This window comes from Phaseolus vulgaris, chromosome 7 (assembly GCF_000499845.2).
Source record: "Phaseolus vulgaris cultivar G19833 chromosome 7, P. vulgaris v2.0, whole genome shotgun sequence".
Taxonomy (NCBI): domain Eukaryota; kingdom Viridiplantae; phylum Streptophyta; class Magnoliopsida; order Fabales; family Fabaceae; genus Phaseolus; species Phaseolus vulgaris.
The window spans coordinates 3,962,500-3,981,079 of record NC_023753.2 but is presented as its reverse complement, the minus strand read 5'-3'; the positions used below and the strand labels follow the sequence as shown (position 1 = coordinate 3,981,079).

The 18,580-nt window shown below is 31.2% G+C and overlaps 3 protein-coding genes across 3 annotated transcripts; 2 read left to right on the top strand and 1 right to left on the bottom strand.

The window, feature by feature from the left end:
- The first annotated feature begins 736 nt into the window (after positions 1 to 736).
- Positions 737 to 5,386, top strand: LOC137827765 (cysteine-rich receptor-like protein kinase 29). Its single transcript, XM_068634071.1, has 7 exons — positions 737 to 1,665; positions 3,240 to 3,362; positions 3,654 to 3,805; positions 3,894 to 4,104; positions 4,227 to 4,464; positions 4,587 to 4,737; positions 4,830 to 5,386. The coding sequence occupies exons 1-7, from the start codon at positions 840 to 842 to the stop codon at positions 5,178 to 5,180; spliced, it is 2,052 nt and encodes a 683-aa protein (XP_068490172.1). The 5' UTR covers positions 737 to 839; the 3' UTR covers positions 5,181 to 5,386.
- Positions 5,387 to 9,358: 3,972 nt separating this feature from the next.
- Positions 9,359 to 14,549, top strand: LOC137827768 (cysteine-rich receptor-like protein kinase 29). The gene is made up of 7 exons (XM_068634076.1): positions 9,359 to 10,287; positions 12,381 to 12,503; positions 12,927 to 13,066; positions 13,155 to 13,365; positions 13,486 to 13,723; positions 13,845 to 13,995; positions 14,088 to 14,549. Exons 1-7 carry the CDS (start codon positions 9,483 to 9,485, stop codon positions 14,436 to 14,438), a joined length of 2,019 nt encoding a protein of 672 aa, XP_068490177.1. The 5' UTR covers positions 9,359 to 9,482; the 3' UTR covers positions 14,439 to 14,549.
- Positions 14,550 to 15,711: 1,162 nt separating this feature from the next.
- Positions 15,712 to 17,970, bottom strand: LOC137828599 (uncharacterized). Its single transcript, XM_068635241.1, has 5 exons — positions 17,786 to 17,970; positions 17,597 to 17,701; positions 16,631 to 16,701; positions 16,433 to 16,495; positions 15,712 to 16,319 (listed from the first exon to the last, which is right to left on the bottom strand). Exons 1-5 carry the CDS (start codon positions 17,850 to 17,852, stop codon positions 16,002 to 16,004), a joined length of 624 nt encoding a protein of 207 aa, XP_068491342.1. The 5' UTR covers positions 17,853 to 17,970; the 3' UTR covers positions 15,712 to 16,001.
- Between the last annotated feature and the right edge of the window lie 610 nt (positions 17,971 to 18,580).

Below are 18,580 nucleotides of genomic sequence, written 5' to 3'. Positions count from 1 at the left end.
TTAACAATAAAATAGGTTCATAAAAATATAAAATTATCAAAACTTTTAATGGAATTGAGTCATCCACCACACATAACTCCCTATCGATCCAAGGAAGAAACATCACAGAAACAAAGTTGGACCATCCCATAGTTCACGATGAGTCCAGGGAAATGCTACACTTTTCACATGGCAGAATAATATGAACACAGACCCATTCTTTCTGACAACTCAGTGCACATTAGAAACACTAGTATTTTTCATTATAAATTTTTTAAACAGAAAGGCTTTCTGAGAAAGGAGATTACTCATTTTTAATAGAATTACGCTGTTAAATAAATAATACTTTATATTTGATATTTAAAATGATTTCAATAAATTATTTTTTAATTACATTTTTATGATTTTTGTATAATATTTTAGTTGTATATATAAATATTATTCTTATAAAACAATTTTATTTAAATACGTGAAACTCACCTTTTATGAAACAATTTTAATTAAGAAAATGACACTCATCTCTTTTGTTACATTTAAATAAAATTCGGAAAAATAAGTGTAATTTTCTAAAATTAAAAAGTGTAAAATAAAATTAATATGGGTGTAATATTGTTGATGATATAAGATGTTTGTAGAATTTCTTTGTTACGATTTACTCCCTCTGTTTTTTTAAGTGGAGTTTTAATGATATTTTTGTTGAAATTTCATGGAAAGTGTTGCATTTGTGAAATGATACATGAACAAGGTAGCCACTATAAAAGTTTGATTGAGCTAATCACTAAGCTTATTCTATCTAAAAGAGGCTCCTGTTATCCCATTTTTTCCTTACTTCTTATTCCTCACATCACAAAACAATCAACATGCCTCTGCTTTTGCCAAGGCTGCTTTTCTTTCTCTGGTGTCTTCCGATAACATTTTTTATATCTCAAGTTAGTGCAGTTAACAATACACAAAACTTCCACTACTTCTGTGATGATACCAACGATCAAGGAAACTACACCACCAACAGCACCTACCACACCAACCTCAACACCCTTTTGTCCACTCTCATTTCCAATACAGAAATCGATTACGGTTTCTACAATTTCACAAACGGTGAAAGCACTGATAAAGTGTACGCCATTGGGCTGTGTAGAGGAGACATCAAGCCAAATGAATGTCGCAGATGCCTTAACGGTTCCAGGGCCAATCTCACTGAACTTTGTCCAAACCGAAAGGAAGTTATTGGTTGGTACGAGGATGAGAGGTGCATGTTGCGCTACTCAGACCGCTCAATATTCGGCCTTATGGAAACTGGAAAACCTGCGTATTTTGCGTGGAATTTAGGTAATGCAACGCAAGCGGAGGAGTTCAATAAAGTGCTAAGGGATTTGCTTGATGGGATGAGAAGCAGAGCTGCATCAGGAGACTCTCAGAGTAAATATGCTACAGCAAATGCAACCGGACCAGATGACAAAACCATTTTCGGGCTTGCACAGTGTACGCCTGATTTGTCTGAACAAGATTGCAATAACTGCTTGATTCAGTCCATGGAAGAATTCGGAAATTGTTGTGATAGTAAAATAGGAGCTAGAGTTGTTCGACCCAGTTGCAATCTGAGATATGAAACTTCCTTTCCATTCTATGGGGCACCAGCATATACACCCTCGCCATCACTTTCGCCACCTTCTAACACTTCCTCAGAAGGTACGCACTTGTCAAATTATGCTTAGACTATCTTAATTAATTCAGTTGCTCCTGCTGAACTAAATTTCTTCATGTAAAGTTTTTACTTGTGTTACACAATTTAAATATTTTATTCTTCCACCTTTAATATTTATATCTATATGTTGACAGAGTTGTTCAAATATACATCACCCAAAATGGCACTCAACAAAGAAAGCTTTTAAATAGGAAAATGACAACCTTACTCCATATATAACTCTCTTTCTTTACCTAAAATTTCAATTTTTGTATGAAATGACAAAAATACCCTTTTTTATATCATAAAAGAAGAATTGTATAGTGGAGCAAGTTGTCCATATATCATTGTTCTTGGTGACACCATAGAGTAAAACACATCCATTTCACATATCAATAAATTATTATTTCAATTATATTTATTTTATTTTTTAATTAAAAATATTATTAGATTATTATAATTGGGTATTAAAAATATGTTATTTACTGTTTCTCAATAAGTTCTATCCTTGAAACTGTTTAAGGGGCCGTCACCGTGTCAATTACGATGTAAGAATCCAAAATAAAAGGACCTACAAAAAGTTTGATCATTCTGTATTGAAAAAGTTTTGTGCAAACAGTAAAAATACACTATTCTAAAATACAGTTAAGAATGTATTTCTACTTAGGGATGAATTTCTCTGTCCACCTGCATAAGATTTTAAAAATTCAATGAAAATATTTTTTATTTTTTCTCTTGAAAAATTATCAAACATTAATATTATTTTTCATTTCAAACATTCTTAAATATCAATAATTCAATTAAGATAAAAATCAAATATTAATATTCTTCCATTTCAAAAATATTAAAAATAATTAATTTAAAAACATTAAACATAAATACTACTGCAATAAACATACTTATCCCAATATAAATAAAAAAGTTTTTTTTTTTTCAGTTCAACTTGCTTTCTTATTGTTAAGTCAACAAACAAACTTTGTTTTTACGGATCAGTCCACCCGTCCCGTTGTTGACCCGTGCGGACTTTGAATTATGCAAGACGAGATAAAACAGATCAATAGGTTGAAAAAAATGAAACGATGTCACAATTTTTGTTAGCGGGCTGCGGGTAAACCCTTATGGTCCACCCACTTTGTCATTACTAATTTTACTGTATGTAGTGTTAAGGTATCAGGTCTTTCTGTATTGGTGGAAACCAATCATGTGTATAAGAAACAATAAATGTTCCCAGTTTTCACAATACTTATGTAGGGTTTGAAAAAAAGAATAGGAAAATTGGACGTCAATGAATCATTCCATATAAAAAAACCAAAACAACATTGTAAACCCAAACTTTTAAGAAAACATATTTCGTCTTCTTTTTTATATAATGTTGTTCGAACTTATTTCTAGTCTGATCAAACTCGCACCTGAATACCAAATAATTTAAAGTTTAGTTTTTCTTTAGGAATTAGGATCTATAAAGTAATAAGTTTTAGCAAACCGTGTTTAGATGGCTTTAATAATTAGTTATTGGACTTGTTGATATTTAATGGTCTTAATCTGTGCAATGTCCCACTGAGGATTCTGATTTGTGCAGGAAAGAGTAACACAATTATCATCGCCATAGCAACAGCAGTGCCAGTTGTTGTAATTGTTTCCGCGGTGCTTATTTTTATCTACATTCGTTTAAAAGCGAGGAAGTCGGGGAAGAAGTTTGAAAGTAAGTGGAAGTACTGGTTTACCGTGACATGTTTTCTATTTAATGGTGTTGTATTATTGCAACTATTTGAGTAGAGTACAACTCAACCTAAGATCATAACTTTGATCTAAATATTTTTTTATAGACACGTAATGTTTGTTAAAGAGTAATTCCTTCCATTAAATGGTGAGACAAAGAGCCCAGTTTGCAAAAATAAATAAATTCAATAACTAATTCAAAACATGCTTTACTCAATTGCTCTAGCATCTCATATGAAAAACTTACTATTTCAAAACCGTTCCCTGTGTGAAGCTAAACAAGAAGAACTATATGATGATGATGATGATGATGGAATTGACGCTTCTGAGTCATTGCAAATCAGATTTAGTATCATACGAGAGGCTACAGATGACTTTTCTGATTCTAATAAACTCGGACAGGGTGGATTTGGGGCTGTTTACAGAGTAAGATAATTGTTGAGCATAACTTGTTCAAACTATGGTATACATAACAGTACTTGCAGAGAACTTACCATTCCATATATGTTTTCAGGGTACGCTTCCCAATGGACAAGAGATTGCCGTCAAAAGGTTGTCAGCTAATTCTGGACAAGGAGATACAGAATTCAAGAATGAGGTTCTTCTATTGGCCAAACTTCAGCACCGAAATTTAGTTAGACTACTTCATTTCTGTATGGAAGGAAGAGAAAAGCTACTGGTCTATGAATTTGTTCCAAATAAAAGCCTTGATTACTTCATATTTGGTAGGTTTAATTTGAATGTTTGTCTGGTTAATTGGACCATACCCTGCTATTTCAGTTATGGCTTGACACTTAGCTTAATCATAGTCATAAGATTCATGTATGTCTTGTTTGTGTATATGCAGATGAAACCAAGAGAGCACAATTAGATTGGTATACGCGCTTCAAAATCATTGCAGGTACTGCTCGAGGTATTCTCTACCTCCATCAAGATTCTCGATTGCGCATTATCCATCGTGATCTCAAAGCAGGTAACATTCTCTTAGACGAAGACATGAACCCTAAGATAGCCGATTTTGGCTTGGCAAGGTTATTTGTTGTGGACCAGACTCATGAAGATACACAGAGAGTTGTTGGGACATAGTAAGTACTCAAACTTGGCTTGTTAATGTTTAGGTTTAGCAATTGAAAACTGCGGAATATTCGAAGATGATTGTGAAATGGTTTTGTTTAACTAAGTTTGTTCATACTCCACTATGATGCAGTGGATATATGGCACCTGAGTATGCATTGCATGGACACTTCTCAGAGAAGTCAGATGTTTTTAGTTTTGGTGTACTTGTTCTTGAGATTGTAAGTGGCAAGAAAATCAGTAGCATTCAACATGGAGAGGAATCGGGCGATCTACGCCATATTGTAAGTGAGAATTTTGTTTCCTTTTATGTTCTTCGGCGTTGGAAGTGTGAAATTAAAGAAGCTTAAGTAGGTGTAAAAATTGATGCATGCAGGCATGGCGAAGTTGGAGGGAAGGAAGAGCTACAGATATTGTAGATCCGACATTAAACAATGGTTCGGAAAGTGAAATAATGAGATGCATGCATATTGGGTTACTGTGCGTTCAAGACAGTGTAGCTGCGAGACCCACCATGGCTTCCGTTGTACCCATGTTGAATAGCCATTCTTTCAGTCTGCAAGTACCTTTGGCACCTGCATTTTATGGGGATGCTATGTCTGGAATCTTTGAGGACATGAAGTTATGGGAGATTAATTCAGGGACAACAAGATCAATCGAATCCACCAATAGAAATGATCAAGATTCGCTCAATGAGGCTTCAATTACCGATCCATATCCTCGCTAGATTTTCATCACCCCTTTAGTTTATATCTTGAGATTATAAAGAATCTCAAACCAATGTTACTAATTACAACATCTGTTTGATTCCCTATGCATGTTCGTGTTGTATAAGCTGCTGTTTAAATTTTTATTTTTTTTAAGTTTGGAAGGAGAAATGTTATTGAATAATAAATATTAATTACAGAATTTGTAAAATTAAATTAAACTAAACACTTCCCTCTACCATCTTAGGAACCTTTTTTTATAAATGTTCAAATTTATGTGAGATTGTAATGATGTTAAAAATTTACTAATACATAAATGATAAAATTACTAATTTAAAATAAATTACTTTAGATTTACAAGTAAAAAAGAATTAATTTAAATTTACAATTTTGAAATAAGTTTTCAAATAAATAACTGAGGGATGATGAAAAATATGAGAGGAGCAGTAGTCCACTACACTATGAAAGAGGACCACAGTTTTTCATAGGTAGATGTGAAGTAAGGAATGGAAGACTAAGACCTTTTAACAAGTCAATGCATTATTTGACTAATTTTAGAGTCTATTCTTTTATTTAATTTACTTTACACCACAAAAAAACAAGACAACTAAAACTCTGCAGTGTAGGTCACGGAATTGGACCCACTTAATCAATGCCTGCGTTTAATTTCAACTTTTCTATTTTCACGTCAACCACTTCCCCACATTCCAGCACCTTTATCCTTTTATATTTCGTAAACGTGTGAACGATGAACGATGACCAGGAAAAGAAAAAGGAAATAAAAAGAAACGAAAATTATTTCTTTTAACAATATAGCAATCAACTATGGTAAATTGATTGATTTAAAAAATATTAACCATGAATATATAGTAATCTCTAATAAATAATGTTTTCAAAATATTTTGTTGTCTAGTTCTCTTTTAATGTTGTAGTGACTAAATTAGTTGTTATAATAATTAAATTAAAAATCATTTTAGATACTAAAAAAATTATTAATTTAATTATTATAGTAACAATATTTTTTTCTTTAAAATTAATTTTTAATTTTCTTGTATTGTTAAAGATGACTCATATCTTAATGAAAATACAGAAACCAACTAATCCACAATTTTTTTAAACTGTTTTTTAATATCTATATATTGTGAAAAAATAGAAGGACTTAATAAGAGAGAAGATAAGATGAAATTCTTATTCTCATATGTGACTAGTTCAATGACATTAATGACGTTGAGAGAGAAATTCATCATATAGTAGTGAATATTTAGAAATACAATTGAATGGGAAGATTGTGTATGAAACATAACATATCCTCTATTTTCCCCACTATCAACCTGCATTTGTTGTGGACAGTAGAACAAGAAGCTTTCCAAACATGTTGCATCGGAGCATAATTCAAGGGAAAAGGATCGAGTGAATCCACAAACAAGTCAATATTCAGTGGATGAGGCTTTAATTACTGAGACATATCCTCGTAAGAATTTGATACAATAGTGATAATTTGAAGCTTAAGTTACACGCTTATCAATGTTTGGATTGTTATGTCCCTGGTTAAGCCTACCTACAAAGTGTGTTAATATGAAGCTTAAGTTTACATGCTTTGCTTCTATGTTCACTGAAAAATCTCCAAATCTTTGTGGCACAACCCTTGTCTTTCATTCAAGCACCTTCCTTTATGTTTCTATCCATATTCTTTTATGATGATTTTATGGAGAAAATAAATAAAAGAAAGGAAAAAGAAAAAAATTGTGATCAATAAATGAATACAATATATTATTAAATTATAAAAAATAAATATAAAAAATTATTTTTAATAATATGATATTTGTCAATTATTTATTATTGTTATAATAAAAAATACATCATAATTAATTATGAATGTTCCGTTTTATAACTATTCTTAATTGATTATATTAATAAAAAAACACTTCTATCTGTTTTTTTATTTTATTTTAATAATATTAAATCAATTATAAAGTTGTTATAAACTATTACTTTTACTTTTTCTTCAAGCGACTTTCTTATTGACTTTGGGCAGATTTTTTTTTTATAATTTGGAGCATCAATAGTAAAAATAACTCATATAAATTGTTAATAAAAATTCATCTTTAACTTTAATTTAATAAAAAAATTAAAAAGTAAAATTTTTAATTCATAATCTAGTAGAAAAATAAAATAAAGTAACAAATAGTGGGAATCCACATAAATTAAAAATAAATAAATCCCCATATTTAAATACATATAATTAATATATGAAGGTTTAGAAAGTTTAATTTTAAAGAATTAATTTTAACAATAAGATTACTTTAATAATATATATATATATATTAGTTATAAAAAAAATAAAAATTCAGACACGTTATGAAGTAGGTCGTTGTGTCAATCCGCCACTAATTTAAGGGGATGAGTTTTATACCTTTAATTCATCAACATGTAATAACATCTTCTGTCTATTATTTTTTAATTAAAAATAAAAATAATTTAAAATTTTAATAATTTATTTAATATTTGAAAGATACTAAAAATTAAATAATTAATATTTATAAATTAAATTTTAATTATTAATTATAATAAAATCATTTTCAATATATTTATTTAATTATTAATTAGATATATTGATTAATTAATTAAAGACTTAAAAATATTTATAAATAAAGTATACTTTTAACATATATAATTTTTAAATAAAAATAATAAATTTATACAATTAAAAGAATTAATACGGTAACTCCTATGACGAGATGGACCCAAACTTTCAATCCCTCTTTAGTGAGTGAATGAATGATGAACTGAATTAAAACGGGACACCTAAAATAGTGTTTGGATTTTTTTATTAATATTTATTAAAATAGACCGTGTAATTTTTTATAATTTTAAAATTAAAATAACTGAACAAGCAATTAAAGTATTTTTAAAATAACTTTGAAATATATAAAGTGAAATATTAGAGAAATTAATTAAAGGAACCTAAATAACACAGATGCTCTGGTTTTCTGGTAGATTTTGTGGATAAAATTTATCTTTTTCCTTTGTTTTTCCTCGTTTTCCATCTGTTCAAACGGCTGACTTTTCATCTTTCTTTCTTTCATATTTAAGACACTTTAAGACACATGTCATTTTCCTTCACCCACCAACACCAAATAACAATATTCATTTTAAGACACTATAAATATCTTTAATAAATAAATACAATTTTATTAAAATTATTATTCACATCAATTTTTTTTTTATCTGGACTGGACATACCTACTTGCATACTTACTTGGAGTTTATATTTAAAATAATTTCTTCATCTTAGTTTATCTATTAAGGCAAAAAAAATGTGTTTATTGTTTTCTTTCTCATAATAATTTAACAAAAAATAGGTTCATAAAAATATAAAATTATCAAAACTTGTAATGGATATGAGTCCACGTAACTCCCTATCGATCCGAGGAAGAAACATCACAGAAACGAAGGTGGACCAGGCCATAGTTCTTGACGAGTGCAGGGAAATACTACACTTTTCATATGGCAGAATAATGAACACAGACCCATTCTTTCTCACAACTCACTTCAAATTAGAGACACTTTTAGTTTTTTTCATCATAAATTTTTTTATTACTCATTTTTAGTAGAATTACGCTGTTAAATAACTATTTTATATTTTATATTTAAAATTATTTCAATAAATTATTTTTTAATTACATTTTTATGGTTTTTCTATAATTTTTTAGTTGTATATATGAATATTATTCTTATAAAACAATTTTATTTAAATACGTGAAACTCACCGTTTATGAAACAATTTTATTTAAGATCAGGAAAATAAGTGTAATTTTCTAAAATTAAAGAGTGTAAAATCAAATTAATATTTAATGGGTATAATATTGTTGATGGCTTAAGATGTTTGTATAATTTCGTTGTTACGACTTACTCCCTCTGTTTTTTGAAGTGTAGTTTTAATGATATTTTTAGGAGACCTAAGAAAACTAATATATTTTATTTTAAATTAATACATTGTTTATAAGAAAAAAAAAATTATTCTTATTTTTTACATTATAATGCATTTATGTAATTTAAGTACAAAAATAAGGATATAAATGAAAAAAAATAATTAATGTAGCTCAAACGTACACTCTTCTAATTAATCAATTGTTGAAATTTCATGGAAAGTGTTGCATCTGACTAAATGGAAGGGAAAGTGAAATTGAAAACGTCAATGATAGTTGAAGCAACTATGAAAGTTCGATTGAGCTAATCACTAAGCTTATTCTATCTAAAAGAGACTCCTGTTATCCCATTTTTTCCTTACTTCTTATTCCTCACATCACAAAACAATCAACATGCCTCTGCTTTTGCCAAGGCTGCTTTTCTTTCTCTGGTGTCTTCCGATAACATTTTTTATATCTCAAGTTAGTGCAGTTAACAATACACAAAACTTCCACTACTTCTGTGATGATACCAACGATCAAGGAAACTACACCACCAACAGCACCTACCACACCAACCTCAACACCCTTTTGTCCACTCTCATTTCCAATACAGAAATCGATTACGGTTTCTACAATTTCACAAACGGTGAAAACACCGATAAAGTGTACGCCATTGGGCTGTGTAGAGGAGACATCAAGCCAGATGAATGTCGCAGATGCCTTAACGATTCCAGGGCCAATCTCACTGAACTTTGTCCAAACAGAAAGGAAGTAATTGGTTGGTACGAGGATGAGAAGTGCATGTTGCGCTACTCAAACCGCTCAATATTCGGCCTTATGGAAACTGGAAAACCTGCGTATTTTGTGTGGAATTCAGATCATGCAACGCAAGCGGAGGAGTTCAATAAAGTGCTAAGGGATTTGCTTGATGGGATGAGAAGCAGAGCTGCATCAGGAGACTCTCAAAGTAAATATGCTACAGCAAAGGCAACCGGACCAGATGACAAAACCATTTTCGGGCTTGCGCAGTGCACGCCTGATTTGTCTGAACAAGATTGCAATAACTGCTTGATTCAGTCCATGGAAGAATTCGGAAATTGTTGTGATAGTAAAATAGGAGCTAGAGTTGTTCGACCCAGTTGCAATCTGAGATATGAAACTTCCCTTCAGTTTTATGGGGCTGCAGCATATACACCCTCTAACACTTCCTCAGAAGGTACGCACTTGTCAAATTATGCTTAGACTATCTTAATTAATTCAGTTGCTCCTGCTGAACTAAATTTCTTCATGTAAAGTTTTTACTTTATTACACAATTTAAATATTTTATTCTTCCACCTTTAGCGTAGCAGTTTGGTTAAATGTGGTTTTCGGGGCTGGTTTTAATATAAAAAATGTTTATTTGACTTTATACTTCACTCTACACCTCAATAAATATTAATATTTTAATTATTTATAAAAATTTATAATCTTTTTAATTTTGAAACATTTTATATTTATTAGTATTTTTATTAAGGAGTTATTTTTTTATAAAAAAAAATTATTATAAATATTAATATTTATTATGGGTGTAGGGTGAAACATAGATTATAATATTTTGATACCTTACTTCACTCTATATTTACAACAAAATATTAATATTTATAAAAAAAAAAAAATTGTCCTTAACAAAAATATAGGCAAAATACAAAATATTAAAATAAATTTTAAAAATTAAAAAAATTAAAAAATTAAAAAAATAATATTTAGTGGAATGTGAAGCGAAGTAATGGTGTCAAAAAATCATTTTCAGTGCAACATACCATAACCCAATATGTATATGTTGATAGAGTTGTTCAAACAACATGTATATATTTATCACCCAAAATGGCACTCAACAAAGAAAGCTTTTATATAAGGGTGCTGACACCATAGAGTAAAACACATCCATTTCACATACCAATAAATTATTATTTCAATTATATTTAATTTATTTTTTAATTAAAAATGTTATTAGATTTTTATAATTGGGTATTAAAGATATGTTATTTACTGTTTTTCAACAAGTTCTATCCTTGAAACTGTTTGGCCCTCACCGTGTCAATTATGATGTAAGAATCCAAAATAACAGGACCCAACAAAAGTGAGTATACAATATCTAATTAATATAAAAAAAAAAATTTGTCATTTCATACTATAAAGTTAAAATTTTAGATAAAAAAAATGGTTGCATATTATAACAAGATTATCAATCTATATTTTTCTTCTGTATTATTGAAAAAGTTTTGTTAACACTGCAAACACTAAAAACACACTATTCTACAACCCTTTATAATAATATTATAATATTTTAAATTAAAATTAAAATAGTTAAAATATTAATGAATTTGTTTGTTAAGAATGTATTTTTACTTAGGATGAATTTCTTTGTTCCATCCTACATAAGGTTTTAAAATTCAATAAAAATATTTTTTATTTTTTCTCTTGTAAAATTGTAAAATTAAACTTATATTTATTATTATCAAACATCAATATTTTTTTTCATTTTAAACATTGTCAAACATTAATAATTTAATTAAGATAAAAATCAAATATCAATATTCTTCTATTCATTTCAAAAATATAAAATAGTTAATTTAAAAATATTAAACATAAATACCACTACAATAAACATAAAAATAGATAAATATGAATGAGAAAAGAATTTTTTTTTTTTTTTTCAAACTTGTTTTGTTATTGGTAAGTTAACACACAAAATCTTTTTTACGGACAGTCCACCCCATTCTGTTTTTAAGTTTATGCGGACTGTGAATTATAGAAGACAACCTAAAATGGATCAATAAAATGACACCGCACACAATTTTTACTAGCAGGCCGGCAATCCTCGCATGGCGCGCTCGCTTTATCATCCTTATTTTTATATTTTACTTATCAGGTCCTTCTTTATTGGAGGAAACCAATCATGTGTATAAGAAACGGTAAATGTTTCCAGTTTTCACAATATTTAGGATTGAAAAAAACTTTAGGAAAATTGGACGCCAATATCATTCTATATAAGAAAACCAAAACAACATGAAACCCAAACTTTTTAAGAAAACATATTTTGTCTTCTTTTTTATATAATGTTGTTCGAACTTATTTCTAGTCTAATCAAACTCACACCTGAATACCAAATAATTTAAAGTTTAGTTTTTCTTTAGGAATTAGGATCTACAAAGTAATAAGTTTTAGCAAACCGTGTTTAGATGACCTTAATAATTAGTTATTGGACTTGTTGATATTTAATGGTCTTAATCTGTGCAATGTCCCACTGAGGATTCTGATTTGTGCAGGAAAAAGCAACACAGTTATCATCGCCATAGCAACAGCAGTGCCAGCTATTGTAATTGTTTCCGCGGTGGTTATTTTTATCTACATTCGTTTAATAGCGAGGAAGTCGTGGAAGAAGTTTGAAAGTAAGTGGAAGTACTGGTTTACGTGACATGTTTTCTACTTAATGGTGCTGTATTATTGCAACGATTTAAGTAGAGTACAACTCAACCTAACATCATAACTTTTATCTAAATATTTTTTTATAGATACGTAATGTTTGTTAAATAGTAATTCCTTCCATTAAATGGTGAGACAAAGAGCCCAGTTTGCAAAAAAAAAAAAATCAATAACTAATTCTAAACATGCTTACTCAATTGCTGCAAGTAATAGTCAACCACAGAGGAAGTAGTAACCATTAAAAATCATATCAAGTAACATTAGTTTAATTTTAGACCGCATTTGTAAGTTCACATGGGAGAAAACTTATTTTAATATTGCTCTAGCATCTCATATGAAAAACTTACTATTTCAAAACCGTTCCCTGTGTGAAGCTAAACAAGAAGAAGAAGAACTATATGATGATGATGATGATGGAATTGACGCTTCTGAGTCATTGCAAATCAGATTTAGTATCATACGAGAGGCTACAGATGACTTTTCTGATTCTAATAAACTCGGACAGGGTGGATTTGGGGCTGTTTACAGAGTAAGATAATTGTTGACCATAACTTGTTCAAACTATGGTATACATAACACTACTTGCAGAGAACTTACCATTCCATATATGTTTTCAGGGTACGCTTCCCGATGGACAAGAGATTGGCGTCAAAAGGTTGTCAGCTAATTCTAGACAAGGAAATACAGAATTCAAGAATGAGGTTCTTTTATTGGCCAAACTTCAGCACCGAAATTTAGTTAGACTACTTGGTTTCTGTATGGAAGGAAGAGAAAAGCTACTTGTCTACGAATTTGTTCCAAATAAAAGCCTTGATTACTTCATATTTGGTAGGTTTAGTTTGAATGTCTGCTTAATTGGACCATACCTCTGCTATTTCAGCATGGCTTGACACTTAGCTTAATTACGTAGTCCTAAGATTCATGTATGCCTTGTTTGTGTATATGCAGATAAAACCAAGAGAGCACAATTAGATTGGTATACGCGCTTCAAAATCATTGCAGGTACTGCTCGAGGTATTCTCTACCTCCATCAAGATTCTCGACTGCGCATTATCCATCGTGATCTCAAAGCAGGTAACATTCTCTTAGACGAAGGGATGAACCCTAAGATAGCAGATTTTGGCTTGGCAAGGTTATTTGTTGTGGATCAGACTCATGAAGATACACAGAGAGTTGTTGGGACATTGTAAGTACTCAAACTTTGCTTACTAATGTTTAGGTTTAGCAATTGAAAACTGCGAAATATTCGAAGATGATTGTAAATGGTTTTGTTTAACTAAGTTTGTTCATACTCCAATATGATACAGTGGATATATGGCACCTGAGTATGCATTGCATGGACAGTTTTCAGAGAAGTCAGATGTTTTTAGTTTTGGTGTACTTGTTCTTGAGATTGTAAGTGGCCAGAAAATCAGTAGCATTCAACATGGAGAGGAAACGGGCGATCTACGCCATATTGTAAGTGAGAATTTTGTTTCCTTTTATGTTCTTCGGCGTTGGAAGTATGAAATTAAAGAAGCTAAAGTAGGTGTAAAAATTGATGCATGCAGGCATGGCGAAGTTGGAGGGAAGGAAGAGCTACAGATATTGTAGATCAGACATTAAACGATGGTTCGGAAAGTGAAATAATGAGATGCATCCATATTGGGTTACTGTGCGTTCAAGATAATGTAGCTGCGAGACCCACCATGGCTTCCGTTGTATCCATGTTGAATAGCCCTTCTTTGAGTCTGCAAGTACCTATGGCACCTGCGTTTTATGGGAATGCTATGTCTGGAATCTTTGAAGACATGCAGTTACGGGAGATTAATTCAGGGACAACAAGATCAAACGAATCCACCAATAGAAAAGATCAAGATTCGCTCAGTGAAGCTTCAATTACCGAGCCATATCCTCGCTAGATTTTCCTCACCCCTTTAGTTTATATCTTGACATTAAAAAGAATCTCAAATCAATGTTACTATTTACAACATTTGTTTAATTGCTTATACATGTTCGTTGCTTGTTGTTAAGCTGCTGTTTAATGTTCTTTTTCTAAGTTTGGAAGGAGAAATGTTATTGAATGCATGTTTTAAATATTAATTATAGAATTTGTAAAATTAAATTAAAGTAAACACTTCCCTCTACCATCTTATCATTGAAGGAGCCTTTTATATAAATGTTCAAATTTATGTGAGATTGTAATGATGTTGAAAATTTACTAGTACATAAATGATAAAATTACTAATTTTAAATAAATTTCTTTAAATTTACAATTTTGAAATAAGTTTTCAAATAAATAATTGAGGGATGATGAAAAATATGAGAGGAGCAGTAGTCCACTACACTATGAAAAAGGACCACAGTTTCCATAGGAAGATGTGAAGTAAGGAATGGAAGACTAAGACCTTTTAACAAGTCAATGCATTATTTCACGAATTTTAGAGTCTATTATTTCAAGAAAATGTAGCTGCAAGACCCACCATGGAATTGAACCTTTCTTTGGTTAATAGCCATTCTATCACTCTCCAAGTGCCTCTGGAACCTACATTTTCTACGGATTGACCTCTAGATCTTGAAGACATGCAATTAATGGACTGTAATTCAAGGATGATCAAGTGCACAAACAACTAGATCATCTGAAGAATAGATCGATAAGACTTCAGTTACTGACCCATACCTTTGCTAGATTTTCACAATAAATAAAGTCAAATCTTCAACCAAAGTGCAGGGTAGCGGAACACGTGGAAGTTGTTCTTTCCTAGTCTTGTATAGACACACTAAACGTTCCTTTGTTCAAAGTGAGAGAGAAACTTGCAATGTGTGACCCTCAGTTTGTTATAATTATAAAACGTATGCTGTGGGAGTTCTGCTAGTAGCTATGCTTGGCTTATATTCTGTGTCCGCTGAATTCATCGGGACAAAAAAATTCCCAGAATCTCCATTTTCAACAGGATGATATTGTGCAACTAAGTAAAGTTTTCAACAGATGGACAAAAAAGTTTCAACTAAATCACTGACAAAACTTATTTTTAATACTGCTATTTCCTACAATATTTGTTTTTTTTTTATCACAGCTCGTGTGGTGACATGTGCTTTGTCTATTCTGTTTTTTTTTTTCAGCAAATTTGCCTATTCTGTATTATCTTCTTTTCTCATTCGCTGAGAGGAAGAAAAATTAAAAAGGACGGTAACTTAAACAATGTACGTACGCAATAATTTAAAAATAGAGAACTGTACAATGAAGACATGCAAGCAAGCATTGTCCCTTTACCAGTTGCCCCGCCCGTAGAGGCCGTAGATACATTTCGAAGAATGAAATTTTTTCCCACAGCATCATCTCAAGCGTGTGTGTGGGCTGCTATGTTATATTCCAATTCAGCACAAGTCAAACACACCAGATGTATGAATATAACATGACTGGTCGAAATAATTTCAGTAAATTGTTTTAACACGAGACTCTACTCCTCAAAAACCCGTCAGGCTCATGAGAGCTCAACTATCCTCGAACGTTTTTTGGATTGCCCAGTTCCCTTTTGTTTTTCCTGAATATTATCCTCACCAGAAATAGATTCTTTAATTACTGACCCATTTCCATTTTCACCATTGATTCCATCCTTACAGTAATTATCACTGCTTTCATTTTCATCATCCTCACTGTCATCATCAGCACCACTATCCTCGGAATCTGTTTCACTACCATCAGCAGCCAATGGAATCACAGGCTGACAAGTGGAAATTGCAGATTCAGCAGCAGCCACTGCCTCCGGTGTTTTAAGATCAGCGACACCAAGCATCAAATCCTGCAAGAATTGAAAATGAAAGAAAAAATAATAATTTCATTCACTATTTGCAAATCAGTAATATATAAACAGCTAGATATACAAAGATAGAAAATAGAGCGACTGACACTGACCATTTCAATAACTTCGGATTCATTTCCAGTTAGCTCTTCAATATCATAATTCTCTGGATTGTCCTACAGATAATAATATATTTATAAATGTGTGTCTATGTATATATTTAGAGCTATGAAATACAGAAAAAAAGTAGAGAGACAAAACAGTTGAAAAGTAGTGAAAAAAATGGATTCGATCAGAAACCCAGATTTAACCTTTGCATCAAGTTCCAGCCGCTTATTTGCTTCTGACATTACTCCCAGGAAGTCTTTAACCTTCCCTAAAACTGCATCACCAAACAAAATTTCAAAACTTCGTCTTCTTAAGAGTTGTGCTACATTCTGAAAGTAACTAGACCAATGCTTATAAGCAAAATATAAATGGGAAGTGTAATTAATATAAACCCAATTGAAGAGTGGAATATTATTCAGGTAAAAGGCAACATTATCTTTTTTCTGTCTGTCACCTTCCTTCAAACCAAAAGTTTACCAATTAAGTGATGAAAATTTCTCGAGAGACCAATAATATACAAAATAGTTGTAAGACAATTACAAAAACCCACATGAACAGACAGAAAAAAACCCAACTGAGACCATCATGCACAGACCAAGAGACTGAAAATGTTTCACATTAGCCTGCATAAGGTGTTCTATTTCTCTAATCTTAGCCACCTCTTAACTTGGCTTTCACTAACATAAGCCTTAGAATCCTTGCAATTGGCCTCCCGTTATCGTACCCAACAAGAAGACCACTTAAAGAGCATCAAACCCGTAGCATCTAACTTGAAGGCTCAAATCAAGAGACTCTCCTCGGAGGTACATGATCATTACCTTGAGCTAGTCCGGAACCAAAAAATGAAATCTAATAGTTCTAAGGGTAATTCTAGAAAAATTATACAAATCGTTAACAAATATAATACTATTAATTAAATCTATTGATTCCGAAGTAGTTGAAAGGGTATTGTGCACAGCACGAGAGGTATCGTAATGGTTGACACTAGGCATAGAGAGGTATTTCAGTCATCAGTTAACTTACTAAAATTACGGAAAAGAAACATTAGCAGGTTGAATAACTAGCATGCACAAGCAACTTTAACTTTGGAGGGATTAACCAATATATGAGGCATGCCTTGAAAAAAACATGTAAAATTTAAAAGACTTGGGATGAATTTGAAACAGTACGTTGGCTTGGGGGAAGTGGAGCAGTGAGGGGCGTGCCATGAGAGGGCAAGCTCCTAGTTTGAGTGTCTGCTTCTCTTTTATTGCCACTTAGAAGAAGAGCAGATTCTGCACAAACAAAGACAACTTCATCATGAGTTCCCAAGAAAAAGAAAAACAAGAAAACAAATTCCATTGAAGAAAGACACAGACCTAAGGAAGAAAGGGGCGTGCCCTTATGCTCCAACTGCAGAAGCTCTTTGCTTCTTCTCTCTGCCATGTCTTGTGGTCACCCTTCTCAATGCTCCTCACGGTTACGGACAGCGTTGAAGGAAGCGAGCCAATGTAGACGTTGTATCAGGAACTGCACACTTAGGTTAGGCGAAATATAATTAGTTGGAAAAGAAATGGCATAACGACATATATTTCTCCTCTGGAACTTTGTTGTGGGCTTGGATGTCCAATTAGGGCCAATTGTTTAATTGGGCTCTATCTTGGGCCTGGCCTTGAGCTATTTCTGCGTGGCACAAATAACTATAGGCAATGGTTATTGACGCATTCTATATTTACTAATATATTTTTATTGAATTTAAATATGATTTTACTTTAACTTTTTAATATTATTTTTTTAAAATTAAAAATAACTAGTTTTGATCTTTTACAACAAGTAAAGGTTTTATATAATGTTAACATCTGACATATAAAAATAATAATTTGAAATTTTAAAAAGATGAAATAAAATCAAAATTTTCATATTATAAAAACGACAAACAACTTTTTCAAATTTTATAAAGAAAAAGTATAAAAATTAAAATCAAAATTTAGAGGTTCGTCCTGTGGGTGATTAACTCGTTCAGAGATATGCCCACGATTAAAATATATCTTTTTAAATTATTGGGGGTTAAAGCTTGGGTTTTTCACAATGTTTTTTTTTTGGTTTTGTTTTAGTATCTTTTTAAAACTTAAATATATTTATTATTATTATTACTAGTATATTTTATTAACTCA

Bases quoted from the DNA above. Each gene is read 5' to 3' on its own strand.
- LOC137828599 (XM_068635241.1), bottom strand. From the start codon at position 17,852: ATGGCAGAGAGAAGAAGCAAAGAGCTTCTGCAGTTGGAGCATAAGGGC. The intron at 16,496-16,630 runs GTTAAATCTGGG...TATTATCTGTAG, and splicing joins GGCTGGAACTTGATGCAAAG to GACAATCCAGAGAATTATGA. The intron at 16,320-16,432 runs GTCAGTGTCAGT...CAATTCTTGCAG, and splicing joins AATCCGAAGTTATTGAAATG to GATTTGATGCTTGGTGTCGC.
- LOC137827768 (XM_068634076.1), top strand. From the start codon at position 9,483: ATGCCTCTGCTTTTGCCAAGGCTGCTTTTCTTTCTCTGGTGTCTTCCG. The intron at 13,724-13,844 runs GTAAGTACTCAA...AATATGATACAG, and splicing joins CAGAGAGTTGTTGGGACATT to TGGATATATGGCACCTGAGT. The intron at 13,996-14,087 runs GTAAGTGAGAAT...TGATGCATGCAG, and splicing joins CGGGCGATCTACGCCATATT to GCATGGCGAAGTTGGAGGGA.
- LOC137827765 (XM_068634071.1), top strand. From the start codon at position 840: ATGCCTCTGCTTTTGCCAAGGCTGCTTTTCTTTCTCTGGTGTCTTCCG. The intron at 3,363-3,653 runs GTAAGTGGAAGT...CCCTGTGTGAAG, and splicing joins GTCGGGGAAGAAGTTTGAAA to CTAAACAAGAAGAACTATAT. The intron at 4,105-4,226 runs GTAGGTTTAATT...GTGTATATGCAG, and splicing joins CCTTGATTACTTCATATTTG to ATGAAACCAAGAGAGCACAA.